This window comes from Ananas comosus, linkage group 22, assembly GCF_001540865.1.
Source record: "Ananas comosus cultivar F153 linkage group 22, ASM154086v1, whole genome shotgun sequence".
Classification (NCBI taxonomy): domain Eukaryota; kingdom Viridiplantae; phylum Streptophyta; class Magnoliopsida; order Poales; family Bromeliaceae; genus Ananas; species Ananas comosus.
The window spans coordinates 7,606,376-7,623,448 of record NC_033642.1 but is presented as its reverse complement, the minus strand read 5'-3'; the positions used below and the strand labels follow the sequence as shown (position 1 = coordinate 7,623,448).

At 41.8% G+C, this 17,073-nt stretch overlaps 3 protein-coding genes across 3 annotated transcripts; 1 reads left to right on the top strand and 2 right to left on the bottom strand.

Annotated features, from left to right (window-relative positions):
* On the top strand, positions 94-5,381 carry LOC109727181 (probable L-ascorbate peroxidase 4). Its single transcript, XM_020257140.1, has 10 exons — positions 94-232; positions 311-445; positions 1,863-1,987; positions 2,701-2,750; positions 3,178-3,243; positions 3,330-3,378; positions 4,085-4,167; positions 4,257-4,336; positions 4,455-4,557; positions 4,929-5,381. The coding sequence occupies exons 2-10, from the start codon at positions 333-335 to the stop codon at positions 5,133-5,135; spliced, it is 876 nt and encodes a 291-aa protein (XP_020112729.1). The 5' UTR covers positions 94-232; positions 311-332; the 3' UTR covers positions 5,136-5,381.
* Positions 6,347-8,240, bottom strand: LOC109727182 (proteasome subunit alpha type-7-B). Its single transcript, XM_020257141.1, has 3 exons — positions 7,886-8,240; positions 7,358-7,772; positions 6,347-6,742 (listed from the first exon to the last, which is right to left on the bottom strand). The coding sequence occupies exons 1-3, from the start codon at positions 8,056-8,058 to the stop codon at positions 6,581-6,583; spliced, it is 750 nt and encodes a 249-aa protein (XP_020112730.1). The 5' UTR covers positions 8,059-8,240; the 3' UTR covers positions 6,347-6,580.
* On the bottom strand, positions 9,197-14,560 carry LOC109726954 (leucine-rich repeat receptor-like kinase protein THICK TASSEL DWARF1). Its single transcript, XM_020256780.1, has 3 exons — positions 12,152-14,560; positions 11,715-12,044; positions 9,197-9,999 (listed from the first exon to the last, which is right to left on the bottom strand). The coding sequence occupies exons 1-3, from the start codon at positions 14,457-14,459 to the stop codon at positions 9,614-9,616; spliced, it is 3,024 nt and encodes a 1,007-aa protein (XP_020112369.1). The 5' UTR covers positions 14,460-14,560; the 3' UTR covers positions 9,197-9,613.

The following is a 17,073-nucleotide window of genomic DNA, read 5'->3' as shown; positions in this document are numbered from 1 at the left end:
ATAAGTCAATTTTATTTTTCAACCCGTTTTTTTTTATTAAAAAAATTGCTATCTTTTTCTTTAAAAAATTAAAAAATTTGCAGCGAGAACTGTCACAGAGCGGAAAGTGGGGGAGTGGTAATATCATCCGTTTTAGTCGTTCGACAAATTGCGAACGCGAGCACCCAATCCAACCATATCTCTCTCTCTCTCTCTCTCTCTCTCTCTCTCTCTCCTCTTCCTGCACTACGAGGTTCTCTCTCTCTTCTTCTTCTTCTTCTTCTTCTTCTTCTTCGGAGATCTCGGTTTTGATCGGTGGATTGGTGTGTAGGGATCCTCTCGGAGCTACAACCATGGCGGCTCCGGTGGTGGACGCTGGGTACCTCAAAGAGATCGACAAGGCGCGCAGAGACCTCCGAGCCCTAATCGCCAGCAAGAACTGCGCCCCAATCATGCTCCGATTGGCGTGAGTTCCGATCGTGCTTGATCGATCGCTCCCTTTAGATTTTTTTTTTCTCTGTCCTTTTCTTCTTGTTCTTCGTAATCTCAGCTTATCTTATAGAGATTATCGATCTGAATTGTAAGGAGGAGAGTCATTTTGATGCGAAACCGTAGTGTTTTAGGTGCTGTTCGGACGTCGAAATAAGAATTTCAATATGATAAGATTTTCATGTGAAACAAGAAGGTAGGAGTGTGAGTCCTTTTGCTCCATGAAAGGTTTTTATATGTATTATTGGGTAGGACGGCATATTTCGATTTATTACATGAAAATGACTTGCAAGCGGAATATGATATCCGTTTTAGCCATTCGATCACACTCCTGATATGTCACATATAACATCCATTTACTTAAGAAGCATGTTATAATTTAACTTAAGAAGTTGTTCTTCTTATTATTTTTTTTTTGAGAAAGAAAGTAGCTTGCTTCGCGCTTTGTTTATTTTTTTAAAGAAATGAACTTTCATTGAAATGTGAAGCAGCTAGCTTTCGAACTTGGAATCTTGGGTATTAACAATCAAGCCTTCAGGCAACTGCGCTAGGTATGGTCTGTAAGAGATATACTGAATATGACTTTCATGCATCCAAACAGGGGGTTAGTGTGTTTACTAGTCACTGTTATCCCTGCGTTGATGCGCAATCACCTACTTCTAAGGCCAAAAATGGGTGTTTGATGCTTAGTTTGCGTTCTAGCTATTTTGGGATTTTTTTACTATGTTCGGCTCATTATTGATCTGTTAGTTGAATCATGAATGGCCCTCTTTCTTTAATTCTCTCTCAGATCATTGAGCTGTTTGTGTGGAGAAAATCTTTGGTGATGTAAATTTAAACATTGACTTAGCTCAAAAGCTTTAAATTAGCCCAATCGTATTGTTTAAAAACTCTTAACATATTTTAACACAAATACTTTGATTATGGTTTCTATGGAAGTGTTTTAGTGATTCCATTTGATCTCAATAAGTGGTTGGTATATCCAGAAGACTTGCAAAGCTTTTGTGTTCTGTATAAATGGACAGAGGAGTATGAATGCTTTAAGAGCTTTCTTGTTCTTATTGATTTTATCCCATTGTGTCTCAGCAAGGCCTTTGTTTTTTGTATTTTACTTATTGTCAAGTTGCTGCGGATTCCCAAAAGTTTTTCCGACTTTTCAGTCGCTGACTTCCGTTTATCTACTCGTTCCATCAATCTGGTTTATACATTTATGTGCTCTTTAGTTATCAATTTTGGTAAACTTAAAATTTCTTTGGCGAAGTACCAATATTGGTGCACTTAATATGAGGCCATCCTCATCAAACTGCTAAGATACACTTTGATTTGCAATTTGGCATAAAACTAAATCCCTCTTTTTTTTCTTTTTTCTTTTTTTTTTGGTTTCTTTCTTGCAGATGGCATGATGCTGGCACGTATGATGTGAACACCAAAACAGGCGGTCCAAACGGTTCGATTAGACATGAGGAGGAATATAATCATGGTTCAAATGCTGGATTAAAAATTGCAATCGATCTTTTGGGTTAGCTTCTTTTATCTGTATACTCGTGCATGAAAATTTCGCCCCTTTCTGTTTGAAGAATACAGGTGATTCTTTTTTCTGAAAATATAAACTAATGGCTTATTTAAGGTATAGTGGATGATGTGCATCATGCTTGACACTTGACAGTCTGGATTTGATATTTGAAGCTCAATCGTAACTGCAGAATGTGCTTTTGCCCAAAGATATTTGGGATGTAGGATTTATGATGTGTATTATTATGCTCTCATTCAGCATTTTCTGCTGGTGATTCAGTGAGCTGGTGGGGTAATAACCACCTGACTTAAATTTTAGTAGCCTATTAGTTTGTATTACAGTGTCTCAAGTGTGCAAGTGCATAAACAGAGTATGTTTGTTAGACTATGGCATCTTAGAAACTTTTTCTTCTCCGCACTGTAGAAAAACAGCTATGAGCATTAATGCCTAGCATTTAATTGTTTACTGTGCTGTGCATTCTTTTTTTAAACTAGGCTAGTTCTGAATCCTTAAATTGCTGGAATTGCATGAAAGAAAAAAAAAATGGAGATCAAGGAAAACTCATATATCGATTCTTTCTTACTCGTTTAGCAATGTCAAAAGTTATAAGGCTATAATATCTTATTATGCTACATTTGATGTATCAAGTTATCAACCAATAAAGATGACATTGAACTGTTTTTTTTGTTGGTTTTTCTTTCCTTTCCACTGTTATACAGAGCCTGTGAAGGCAAAACATCCAAGGATTACATATGCAGACCTGTATCAGGTAATTCAAGAATAATTGAATTCCATGAAGTTATTTTGTAAATGCATTCAAATATGTGTTGCTTAGCTCCAATATTTCTTTTTACTAGTCAAGCATATTCCACATCTTCTGAAGTTTTAATCATCAAATCTGCTGCCTCTTAAGTGTTAGCCAATCAATCAGCTAATTAATAGGCAAATATAAAATAACCGCTTTTCTAAAAGAATTGTGCTTCGAATTTTAGAGAATGGTGGGGGAAATTCCAATGATTTTTTCTTTTTCCAGTTGAATGCATATGGACTTAAAGGTTCTCTAAGTTTCTCAATTATATCAGACAGAAAAGTCCATGGAAGATAACCGCCATTTTAAGTGACTTTTTGGTTCTCTACGTTTTCATTTGCAAAGGCAATTAATAAGTTGTTCGAAGTTAATGTGTTATAATGATTAGCTTGCTGGAGTGGTTGCAGTTGAAGTTACTGGAGGACCGACCATTGACTTTGTTCCAGGGAGACGGGTACTAAGAACTGCATTTTTTTTTTTTCCAGGTGTAACTTGTAAACTAGCTAAATCATATATTTAGTGCTTCTTCTGCTGTTTCAGGATTCCTCCGTTTGCCCCAAAGAGGGGCGGCTTCCCGATGCCAAGAAAGGTTAGCCACAATGACTTTACCATGTTGATATGCAGTATTGTATCAGTCTGAATTGATAATTAGTAGTGTTGTAGGAAAATTATTTGAGGACGATAGTCACCTTGATCTCTGTTAGATGCATTTGTGAAAGATATTATAAGCATCTCTTTGCATGTACAGATATCTCTATCTATGAGAAGTCGTCGAATCATAAAGCATGGTTAGAGCATTTTCTTTCTCCCCCTCTATACTGGAAGGTTTGGAAACATTGTTAGGCTAGGTGTTCTTGCACTTCGGTTTGATTCCTGGGAAGTGTTTGGACTCCAATGTGTCTCTGTGTCTGTGTCTCTGTATTTCCTTTTCTTCTGAGTTTGTCCGTGCATGCACCTGTGTATTTTATTTTTCCTTTTCTTTAATTTGCATGTGGGCCCTGTGCGAGGGCCGGTTTGTTCATGCTGCTGGAAGCTTTCGTGGATACAGAAGTTATTCTCTCTCAACTAAAAGAAACAAATAGTTTGACTGTTATGACTTATATGTAACAAAAAACGAAGAAAACTGAAGTTCCTAAGAACTCTAGGTTGGGCAACTTTCAAGTTCTTGCAAGCCAGAACTGTTGAGATATCTATGTTAAATTCATGTTGTTTGCTTAGCAAATATTTTTTTTCCCATGAACTCACTGTTTCTTGGTTTATTATGTTTTATTTTTATTTTTATCGTTTGATTTTAGGTTCATCACATCTGAGGGACATCTTTTATCGGATGGGTTTATCTGACAAGGATATAGTAGCCCTATCTGGTGGCCACACTCTAGTAATATACTTATCTCACTGCAAACAAAAGAACCTTGTCATGATTCAAAAGACCTCCCAAAACAATGCATGGTTTTATTTTTCCTGCAGGGGAGGGCTCATCCTGAGAGGTCGGGATTCGAAGGTGCCTGGACAAATGAACCTCTCAAATTCGACAACTCCTACTTCGTGTATGGCTTACATAAAGCTCATTCATCTCAGTGAAAAGAAATTCGATTGATCACTTTATCAATCGTTGTTGATGTAAATTAAATAATTAACCCGATTAATGCATTCAAATTGCCACAGGGAGCTGTTGAAGGAGGAATCCGAAGGGCTTCTTAAGCTTCCTACTGACAAGGCTCTCTTGGAGGATCCTCAGTTCAGGCACTTTGTTGAGCTGTATGCAAAGGTACAGTTAGTCACTGAATTTTTATTTTGCAAGACTAAATGCAATGTATTGGGTGTCAGCATGTGTCAGTACCATTATCATCGAGTTCTTTACTCAAGCAGATTAAGATTTTTTTTCATTAGGCTAAATTGCTGGGAACCCCCTCAAGTATCAAAATTCCACTTTCCCACCTTAAAATATTGGAAATGCCTGTATATTAACTCTGTAAATTACAATATTTCATCACTTCACTATCTCATCCGTACTGCTGTCAATGACTTTCCTGCATTTTCAACCTCCAAATTACCCCCTTTTTTTTAAAAAAAAAAAAAGACCTATCTCAGCAATCCTCTTTATTCCCCTATCTTATTTCTTTCTAAAATCTTTGACAGGATGAGGATGTCTTCTTCAAGGACTATGAAGAATCGCACAAGAAACTTTCCGAACTCGGCTTCACTCCACGACGCACCTCCGGCTCAGCTGCCAAAGCTGATGCTAATTCCAGTGCTGTATTAGCTCATAGTGCTTTTGGAGTTGCAGTTGCCGCAGCTGTAGTTATCGTTAGTTACTTTTACGAAATATCCAAGAGGAGCAAATAAATTGCTCTGTGGAACCATCTATTATGTAGCTTCCGCACTATTTTCTCTAGTACTTAAGAGTTAACTGAATACATTTCCCGAGCAATATGGGACAATTGAATACAGTGTATTACATAGAAGCACTGCACTCCAATTATGTGACCCTGTTAAACTAGTAAAATTATAGTATCCTGCTAGTTACAGTATCCTGCTAGTCGTATATTTACATTAATGAGATTTTGGAAGTACGAGTTTGTAAAGCAATCATAATATTCGTGAGCTTAAGTGGCTAACGCAGAACGTCTGATTTCTACTATTTGAACTGATCTGCTATTTTCTCAGTAAGAGTTGGAAGATAACGAAGATGAATCCTTCTGTTTTGGTGCAGGGATGAAAATTGAAATGGTTATATTCGCTATTGGCTAGTCGTGCCAGAGTTTACAGTTTGTGAAATGTGATCTTGATTGTGTGACTTACGTCAAACATTTCTCGGTGAATAGAGCTTTAATTTAGCACGAGAGAAGCTCTATCAATTTGAGAGCAACTTGCTGTTTGTGCTTTCCTGTCATATTTTTAAAATCTTTATGTACAAAGAGAGAGAAGTCCAATGTAGGATGTGTATCTCGAAAGATCAGTTTGGCTAAGAACAATGTTATTCATGCATCCATCTGGAAATTTACACCCATTCATTTTCCGTCCATCTAATGGATTGGAGTAAATCACACATTCCTAGATGGGGTGTACAGGTATCTTTTTCCTTCCATAAATATTTGGTAAAAATGTGTGGAGACCCCCTCGCATATATGCTTTCAAAAAAATCAAGATTTATTTAGCTAAATTTCATGAATTTATCGATTAACAAAACTAGATATAACTAGGTGTAAAAACTCAAATCAAATCCCCCAACCCAAAAAAAAAAAAAAAGTTGAGAGGGCTGTTTCAGAACCCAAAATCTTTTTCTGATGAAAAAGTATTCGCACAAAATTTTTGTTCCTGTTGCAGCGCACACTTTCATCATCTGCACTTTGGAAAGGATGTCGAGCTCTCCACCCCGTCCACTTTTGACACACCAAATTTCCCTAAAACTGGGGAAGCCAAAACCCTGTTTTCCAAAAGACCACCGACTGAACCTAAATCAGACAAAAAGAAGCCGGTTCGCATTAAAGTTCGTCAAACCGTAAAACATTTTTATCATGGTATGCGATTAAAAGTTCAACTTGTCTAAACAACAATAATAGAAAGTAAATCCAGCAGGATGAGATTAACTGCTAACGAAACAACACATCCATGTCTGATCAAAATAAACAAAGAGTTCGCGCAATTGAGTAGGCCAATCTATAATTTTCAGACCAGGAGACCTAAAATAGCAACAAATCCAATCGGACTGTAACTTAAAGAATTCATCTCACAAGTAAAAGAGACATAAAAGAAAGAGAACAGCTCATAAGGAAATGGTGATCTGAAATTCAGGTTTCTCTCGGAGGGGCTTTCTTAGCAGCCTCAGCTGCAGCCTTCTCTGCCTCAATCTCGGCAACAAACTCGTCAATTTCGGCTTCCTCGAGTTGCTTTAGACCCTCATCGCGTGTCATAACAGCAATTTCTATGTTCTTTCCCCCGCTCTCCACAACCTATAAAAAGAGATTGGGCAATCATTTTCATCAAATATCGCTGTATGTATCTTTCAAGATAAGAAGAAGCAAAAGGCCACTCGTAAATGCTGCTTAAGATAATCTAAAGAAAAAAGTTAGCCTGACGATAAGTCGATACGTGCAGAGTACGACATTCCAGCTAATTGTAGATCACTTTCTGCATGGCTTCCATGGTTTTGACAAAAGAGGTAGAAAAATAAAACGATATTAAAAAAGTTCAACTTAAAGTTCCAAAAGAAGAACAGTCTGCAAACATCATCATAATATGAATCTTGTTTTCTATGTACTAAGATATAAGGGAAAAAAATAGCATGTAAATGAAAGAAATTTCAGAGGAAAAAAAGGGGGGAAAAAAGAAGAAGAAGCAGCCTACTGCTTCTGCTTGGAACAAGATAATATCCACTTCTGCTAGTATTATAAGTAATGGTAAGGCAATAGGCAGTTCATGTCACACCAACCATATTCATGACAGGTGCGAGACATTTCACAATAACTAGCTACACACTAACTAACTAGGAAGAACAATACATGCAAGCAGCAGATGTAATTAATGCATAGAAGAGAAGAGAAGGGAAGAGATGTGATAGTATTTACTTCAAGGAGGGCGCGGATGGCGAGCTTGATGGTGTCCCTGCCGGAGGTTTCCTTGTAGTTCTTCTCCAGGAACTCGCGCATGGAGTTGGAGTTGCGGCCGGTGGCGTTGGCCTTCCAGGCGGAGAAGGTGCCGGAGGGGTCGGTCTGGTAGAGGGCGGGGACGGCGGTGTAGGGGTCGAAGCCGACGATGAGGGTGGAGAGGCCGAAGGGGCGGACGCCGCCGCTCTGCGTGTACTTCTGCTGCAGCCCCGCGATGTAGCGCGTGATGTACTCCACGCTCGCCGGGTCCTCCACCGTCAGCCGGTGGCTCTGGCACTCGATCCGCGCGCGGTTGATCAGCACCCGCGCGTCCGCCTTCAGCCCCGCGCACGCCAGCGCGATGTGCGTGTCCAGGCTCACAATCTTCCGCACCGTCCTGTTCTTCCACCACCATCATCATCATCATCACAATCACAGTACAAAATCATAACCCTAACCGATCAAACCCTAACCCCAACCGATCAAAACCCTAAAGAAAGGAGCGCGGACCTGGAGTCCTGGAGCTTGGGGGTCGACTTCTTCTCGACGCCGAGGACGATGGTGTCGGAGCCGCGCACGCCCACGGCGGCGTTGCCCTTGCGCACGGCCTCGAGCGCGTACTCCACCTGGAAGAGGTGCCCGTCCGGGGAGAACACCGTGATCGCGCGGTCGTAGCGAGCCATGGCGCCGATCCCTCTCTCTCTCTCTCTCTCTCTCTCTCTCTCTCTCTCTCTCTCTCTATTCGCTTTTTGTGGATGCTAGGGTTTGGAGTTTCGGGGGTGGGGGGAGAAGAGGGGTTATGACGATGATGGAGAAGACGAGTGAGAAGAAGACCCCCTTGCTTGGGGAGAAAGGTACAGAGATTGGGTTCCAAGTTCCAACCAAAGTAACAAAATTTTTCAAATTTTTAAACAAAAAATTTCAAAAAATATTTACAAATAGTTCACAAATATTTAGTTATTAAAATTATATTTCACAATCCAATAATTTATAGTGCCCTACGGATAGTAACTAAGAATACTATCAATAGCATCAAACACTTAGTGCTATTAAGTTTTTCGCTTTTAGATGAAAAAATATACGGTTAAAATAATATGGACCTCCTAGGGTTGAGTAAGTTGTTGGTTAAATAGCATAATCTTACGAATGAAAATAGTAAACAAGTTAAATCTAACGGTGAAAAATTTAGTTACACAAGTGCTTGATGCTATCGATAATATCCCAGCTAAACTCCAACGAATAGTCCACCAATTGGTTATTGGTGGTTGTGTGTCACTAACATAAAGCTTAAAAACTTTTACTTGTAATTAAATAGTTATGTATCACTAATATGAAAATGATCTAGCAGTATTGTAATTATTGAGCTAATTTAAATATTTTTTGTATTAATCAATACCAAATGAATTATGTCTTATGTTTTAGATTTTGTATTTTTTTTACATGTTTTAAGCTTTATGTAATTAATTATATTATATTTTATTAACTGAACTATTATGGAGTTTTGTATCCTTTTTTCCAATTTTAAAGTTTTTCAAATTCTCTCTTTTTTTTTTTGTAAACCTTAAATTATCCCTATATGATTTAACTCATTTTTACTTTATTATTCTTTGGTTCAAAAAACTACACTTTATTTTCCTACAATTTAATTTCTATTTTACTAAAAAAATTACATATCAAATAGGATACTAAACCACATGAGAGCAAAGTTACCTTTATGAACCACGATCTGACTAAACTACAGCAAAATAAAATACAATTTTTTGAACCATAAGATTACTTACAAAGTAAAAAATAAGCTAAACTAGATTGAGACCCGAATCAAATCACATAATTTGCCTTACAGGCCAATATTACTAGGTATATAGATGATGTACAATCCGACCCGCTTGACAGGTGTAAACAAGCCGAACGCGGGCGAGCCAAGATTTAACTCGAGCTCAGCTCAAAAGCATTTCGTGCCGGCTCGTGTTCGGCTCAGAATTTTTCAACTCATTTTCGGCGCTCCAAAATAAATTCATCATACATTCCATTACAAGCTCGGCCTCCAAAGTCAAATAATATATCAAGTAATTAAGCAGCATTGCTGCTAACAACGTCGCAAAATAGGCCGATTAATTTAATTATATACACCCTAATCAAACACCAAAATGCACCAAATCCTTGATACACCTTACACCACTGCCTCGATCTTATTATAGTAATAATAATCACCAAGAAAATGTTGTTTAATTTTCTCCCTCACAAAGTGAGGAGATCGTTCTGCAGCAGCGGCAGCGGCAGCGGCAGCAGCGTTGCGGGGTTGGAAAGCATGTGGACGACCTCGCGCATGGTCGGCCGGGCCGTGCTCTTCTCCTCGACACACAGCATGGCCACCTTGAAGAGGTTGGTGATCAGGTCCGGTGGGCTCGGCGAGAGGCGGCGGTCCACCACGGAGAGCGCCGCAGCTGCTGTGTCAGACGAAGCACTGTCGGTCATCTCGGCGGTAGTTTTTCGGACCCAGAGGACGATGTCGATGCCGTCCCCGAACCCGCCCACGGGCCGGCGGCCCGTGAGCAGCTCCAGGAGCACCACCCCGAAGCTGTACACATCGCTCTTTTCGTCCACCCGAAGGGTGTAAGCGTATTCTGTCAAAGAATGCAGTTGATTCGTCAGCTTGTCAATAGAATGGTTCTCATCAATTCAAACAAAAAGGAGTGATGCAATTAACAGAACCAATCATATTATTGACAAAAATATATGTCAATAACTCATATACATAATAGCAAGAGAATAGAATCAACTAGGGATCCTATTGATAAGCAGCAGAATTATACTAAAGGATTATTTGGTCGCACGCAGCTGCAACTACATATGCAAATCTAAATATGCTGTTTGATTTGATCCATTTGAATTTAATTAGATTTATGCGAGAAGAGGAGGCTTAAATATATGGAGCAGCTGGAGAGAGCAACAGCATATAAAGAAAAGCTTACATTCTTAATAGCCTTTTAATTAATATTATTTGAATGTACGTTCAAATACACGTAATAATTATTTTAATTTATTTTAAATTAATATAAATTTGTATATTATATTTATCCAAACATTTACAATAAAAATCATATTTTATAAATTTATATGTTATAATTTATTAGAAAATATTTGCAACATCTCATATTGTTCTTTATTATATGCATTGAATAATTTTATATAATTTTTTATTTTTGATTATTCTAAAATTTAAGTATGTATTTTAAACTAAAAGCATCTAAATTTAAATTACATTTTACTTTAAAATTTAAAATTAAATTTTGATCCACTATAGTTATTTTTTTTAATTATTAATTCAAATTTGATATCAAAAATTAAATTTAATTCATGATTTAAGCTCAATTTTTGTTTTGATTTAAATATATGGATTGAAATGCTATTTTTTAATATGATTTATATTTATAATATTTTTTAGCAAATCAATCATATCCGTTTTAAAAAAATATTCTTCTATTCTTTTTTTTATTCCGTCCATCATTCCTATATTTTTTTTATATACAGTATAGATATAATAATTTTTTTCGGTAATCCACCGTATATAAAATAATAAATTTTTATAAATACACTTGTCAACTCAAACTATTTATAATTATGATATTCTCTTTTATATTCAACTAAACAAAATATAGATAATTAGAACTAGGCTGGAATACTATTAATAGCATTAAGTCATCAGTCTATTAAATTTTCAACCCTTAAATAAAATAATGCACGGTTAGAATGATAGTGGCCCTCAAGGGTGGAATGGATGATTTGTTGAATAATATGATCTAACAGATAGAAATGATCAGAATGATAGATTTAACGGCAGAAAACTTGATAACACCAAGTGCTTGGTGCTATCGATAGCATTATAGCCGAACTCTAGATAATTATAAGTATTATATTTTTCAATTGTATTTATCTATAACTATAATATATTTATGATTATGTTTTAGGTGAAGAAATTTTTACGCACTATGATGGTGCCTCAAAACACTTTACACTCCTCTACTCTAGACGAGTATAAATCAACAGGTCCTCGGGATGCAGCAAAACTTGCGACGAGACACACAATTTTTTAGCGAAAGATGCACGCAACTTTAGACGCATTGGAAACACACTTTATAGATCTTTAGCTTAAAATCCTAAGATGGAGTGATTACATATATTTTCGGTGGTGGTGTGTTCACTGGAATGTCATGAAATTAACACCATATAAGAGGTGGCGTTGACTTCTCAGAATAAAAAATACAACAAAATAAAATAAAAATAAAAAATAATAATAATAATAGAAAAAATGATAAAAAAAAAAAAGAAAAAGAAGTACCCGGAGCGATGTAACCGTAGGAGCCGGCGATGGCGGACATGCACTCGGAGGCGGCGGAGTCGCGGAGGAACTTGGCGAGGCCGAAGTCGGCAACGTGCGCCTCGAAGTTGGAGTCGAGGAGGATGTTGTTGGACTTGACGTCGCGGTGGATGATGAGCGGCGAGCAGTCGTGGTGCAGGTAGCAGAGCCCCCGCGCCGCCTCCGCCGCGATCCGGCACCGCGCCTCCCACCCCAGGTGCGCCCCCTTCCCCCCGTGCAGCATCTCCCCCAGGCTCCCGTTCGGCATGTACTCGTACAGCAGCAGGTTCGCCTCCCGGTTCGCCACGAACCCTGTCAGGTCGGTCACACACCCACAGCATAGAATAGAATATAAATTACGGGCGGATTTATCTATTATTTTTAAGCATATAAAGAAGAACGGTTGTTCACGTACGTACCTAGTAGTCTCACTATGTTCCGGTGCCGAATTCGCCCGAGCGTGGTGATCTCGGCGGTGAACCCGCGGTCGTGCTCGCCGGCACCGCCGCGCCCCACCAGATGCTTGATCGCGACTTCGGTGCCGCTGGGCATGCTGCCGCGGTAGACGATCCCGGCGCCGCCCTTCCCGATGACGTTGTCGTCCTTCAGGCACTCCATCACGTCCTCCGCCGTGAAGTCGAGCCGCTGGAACGCCGTCATCTTCCACGCCCCCGATCGCCGCCGCCTCGCCTCCCGCCACGCCTCCCATCCGCGCGTCCCCGCGAAGCACGACAGAACGCAGGCTCCCGCCACCAGCCCGATCCCCAGCACGATCCGCCTCGCGCGCCACCGATGCGCCATCGACCCGAATTCCCCGCCGCCGCCGCCGCCGCCCCCGGCCGCCGCCGCCGCCGAGCACGGGACGGTCCCGCCGCCGCCGCCGCCGCCGCAGAGCGCGGGGTTCCCCGCGAACGAGCTCGCGTTGAACACCAAGAATTGGCCCTGGGCCGGGATCGCTCCGGAGAGGTTGTTGAAGGAGAGGTCGAGCACGGTGAGGCTCGTCATCGTCGCTATCTGCTTCGGGATCTCGCCGGAGAGCCGGTTCATCGAGAGGTTGAGCGTGCTGAGCACGCCGAGCTGCGTTATCTCCGCCGGTATCTCTCCGGTGAGCCGGTTGCGGCTCAAATCGATGGCGGCGAGCGACGAGCACCCCGCGAGGTCCTTCGGGATATCGCCGGCGAGGGAATTGCCGCTGAGGTTCAGTTTGGACAGGTGCTTGAGCCGCCCGATCTCCGGCGGTATCGATCCCGACATCCGGTTCGACTCCAGCGACAGCGTCTGCAGCGCCGCGGCGTCTCCGATCGCCGCAGGGATCCGGCCGGAGATCAGATTATCCGCCAGCAGCAGCATGCTCAGTTTCGCGCCCGAGATCGCCGGCGGGATCTCGCCGGACAGGTAGTTGTCGCTGAGCTCGAGCATGTTGACGTCGGGGAGGGCGAAGAGGCCGGCGGGGATCGACCCGTTGAGGAAATTCTTGCTGAGGCGGACGCGGCCGAGGGACCGGCACTCGCCGAGGCTGCCGGGGATGGGGCCGAAGAACGCGTTGTCCATCAGCACCAGCAGCTGCAGCCTGCCGCCGGCGCACAAGTCGGGGGGGATTAGCCCGGTCAGGTGGTTGCTCGTCACGTCGAGCTTCAGCAGCCGGCCGTTCGTGCCCAGCGACGCCGGCAGCTCCCCGGTCAAGTTGTTCTCCCACGCCTGCAGCACCTCGAGGTTCGGCAGCTGGGCGACGAACGCCGGCATCCCGCCGCGGATGTGGTTGTGGAAGAGGTTGAGCAGCTTCAGCTCCGTCAGGCCGGCGAAGCTTTCCGGGATCTCCCCGGTCAGTTCGTTGAGCGAGAGGTCGAGCGATTCGAGCCGGGGGAGGGCGCCGAGCTCCGGAGGGATCGGGCCCGAGAGGCGGTTCATCTGCAGAAACAGCGTGTCGAGAAACTTGAGGTTGCCGAGGGTGCGGGGGATCGGGCCCGACAGCCCGCAGCCTCCCATGTCCAGGCGCACCAGCGAAGTCAGCATCCCGAACTGCGGCGGAATCCCGCCGTCGTAGGTGTTGAAGTACCCGATGTATAATTCGCGCAGCCTCGACAGCCTGCTCAGGCCCGGGGGGACGCGGCCCGACAGCGAATTCCCGTTGAGGCCGAGGTACTCGAGGGCGGCCAAGTCGGCGTAGCTGTCGGGGATGGGGCCGGTGAAGTAGTTGCCGCCGAGGTGGAGGTGGCGGAGGCGGGGGAGGGAGGAGAGGTCCGGCGGCAGCGGCCCGGAGAAGTTGTTGTTGTAGACGTCGAGGATCTCGAGGGCGGGGAAGCCGCCGCCGGGGAGGGGGGGGAGGTCGCCGGTGAGGTTGTTGTTGGAGACGTTGAGGAGGCGGAGGGAGGGGAGGGAGGCGAGCTCGCGGGGGATCCCGCCGCGGAGGAAGGCGGAGGAGATGGTGAGGTCGACGAGGCGGTCGAGGAGGGCGGCGTCCGCGGGGAGCGAGCCGCGGAGGGGGACGAAGGACAAGTTGAGGGCCACCACGCGCGACTCGGCGTCGCAGGTCACGCCGGAGAAGCCGCAGTGCGTCGACGGAGAGTCCCAGTCGCCGAGCCCAGATCCCCCGGGGCCCAGCAGAACCGTCTTCATCCTCGACAACGTGTAGTAATCTCGATCTTTCGGATCTGAAAACGAAGCGGCAGCTTCAAATAGTAAGAAGGAGAACAAGATCAAGGTCGACATGAAATAAGTCGGTATCATTTTTTCTCTTCTGATTTCTCAATTTAGAGGCTTATGGTGCGTCTTGGAGCGCGGGGAAGGGAGTAGCTAGTAGGGATGGGAATAAAAAGGGTAGTGGGTGGGGAAGGAGGAGGAGGAGGATCGGGGAATAAGAATCAAGTGGGGATCGAGTGGTGGTGTTGGTAATGGGGAGAGAATCAGAGAATCGAGTGAAATGAGTGGGAGTAATGAGAGTGTGACGAGTGAGAAGAGGGGAGGGGAGTGAGCAGCAGGCAGGAGTCGTCGTCTGCATGCGCGCTTCTCATGATGCGCGTAGGGTGGCAGGCAGACGTCGACCGCTAACGACGGCTTTGTAATGCTGTTGAATAAATTAATATATTGAGAGAAAAGTAACACGCTATTCGTTTTATTTATTTTATTTAAAAATAAATTTAGTTAAAAATGTGAATCAACTAGAATTCGAACTTGAGTCTCGGATACCAATCATCGAATTCTTTATCACTTGCTCTTGAGACGGTCGATTTTTTAATAAGCATACAAGTAACGTTACTCGTTGTTATTTATGGAGTGAAAAAATTATTGCTCTGATATTTATAAATATAGATATAACAATACTCAATTCTCTATTTGTAGAGTGAAAAATTGTTTAAATATTATAGTTCATTACGAGCTTATTTTTTAAAAACAAATGTATAACCTGATTAATTAAATAGATTTTATATTTTTTTATGCTAGCACCCTGGAAAGTATATAGAAGTCCTTTTTCCTTTCCATAAAACTGAGCCGGTGCATGAATTATAGCGAGGATTTGGGCTGCCGTCACCGTGAAGTCTCGGGCGTCGCTCAGTCCAGTCAGAGGGGAGGGGGGTTGTGCGGGCGTACGGCGGGGGCAACCCTGACGGGTTTGACGGCGTCAGCTGGCTAGCTCGCTGGCACAACGGGGATTATGACGTGACACGCGGCATCATTTCCTGCGCTCGACCTTTTTAGTATGGTGTGGGTCGGCCCAAATATTGCCTGCACTCGGTGCACCATATAATTTACGCATCAATAATTCTATCCCCGCTTACGTCCGTCAACGAGCGCCGAATTTCGTTCATGTTCGCTCGTTTGATTTTTTTTTTTTTTTTTTTTTTTTTTTTTTTTTTTTTTTTAGAGATAGGTAGCACAGTTATTCATTTCGTTTATTTTATTTAGAAATAAATTTAGCTAGAAATGTGAATCAACTAAGATTCGAACTTGGGACCTTAGATACCAACCATCAAGTCCTTTATCACTTGCTTTAGGGACGGTCGGTCACTCGTTTGAATATTAAAAGATTCGAATATGAGCAAGTCAGTTGGAATATTATATTAAAAAATTTAACTTGCATTCAGCTTGTTCATTAATAAATCAAACACGAATTAGCTCACGAACAATAAGCTAAATTCGCAGCATTACTACTTGATAAAAAATTTTAAAAAATACAAAATTAGAATCTTAATTTAATAATTAAATTTATATAATACAAGTTTCTTCACATTTTTTGGTTAAAAAATTATTTTATATATATATTAGAGCTATATCGAGTTAAACACGAATGAACTTGTCTTATATCATAATTTCGACTCATTTATTAAACGAGCGATGGATCTCAAATTTACATATAAACTGATTCACGAACAATGAGCCGAATTGTTAGTCTTATTCTCACAACCTTTATACTATTTTACTGATATTTTTATTGCATAATTGTTATTATTTATGAAGAAGATAGCGATTTAATTAATGGGCAAAATGGCGCTTATGAAGAATTGTAAAGATTACACTCAGAAGTTACTAGTTTAAATTAGCTTTACTCCTATAAATATATAAGATAAGATGTTGGGAGTTGGGACACCAAGATATAACCTATAAATAAAATTATCTAATGAGATATTACGGTTTCAAAGAAAAAAAATAGAAAAAACTTCAAAAACCCCCTGTGGTTTCGTAGTCTCACATTTTGCCCCAAATCAGTGATAAAGTTAAAATTAAAGGGTACTAAAATAAATATTTGATAAATCTAGATAGGTATCTGAAGTTTTTTGTATATAATTTAATAAAATATTAACAAAAAAGCTATCGAAAAGATAAAAACGAAACTACAGGGGAGCAATTTGATACATTTTAAATTATAGGGGAGCAAAGTGAGAAACTATGAAACTACAAAGGAGTTTTTGAAGTTTTTCCAAAAAAAAAAAAACCTAGGGGGTTCAAAAGCCGGAGTGTACGTTGCACCAGGCGCATGCACCTCCGAATCTCTAGTCTTCCTCCAAGAACGTTTCGGAACGTTTCAAGCCTCTTTAAAAAATATATATGAAAATCGAAGTGGATTTTATCTTTATCATCTTTACGATAGGGGAAAAGGCGATCGAAGAGAAAAGAAAGGAAGAGAGAGAGAGAGAGAGAGAGAGAGAGGTGGGCCCCAACCTGGAGTGAGAAGAGACGTTCCCTTCCTTTCTCTCTCTCTCCACATCTTTTTCTCTCTCTACTCTACTACGTACGTACACCCCCATCGATGAGAGAGAGAGAGAAAGAGTGTGCGTGTGTGTGAGAGAGAGAGAGAGAGAGAGAGAGAGAGAGAAAGAGGCTTCTTTTCCACGCTACGTACGAA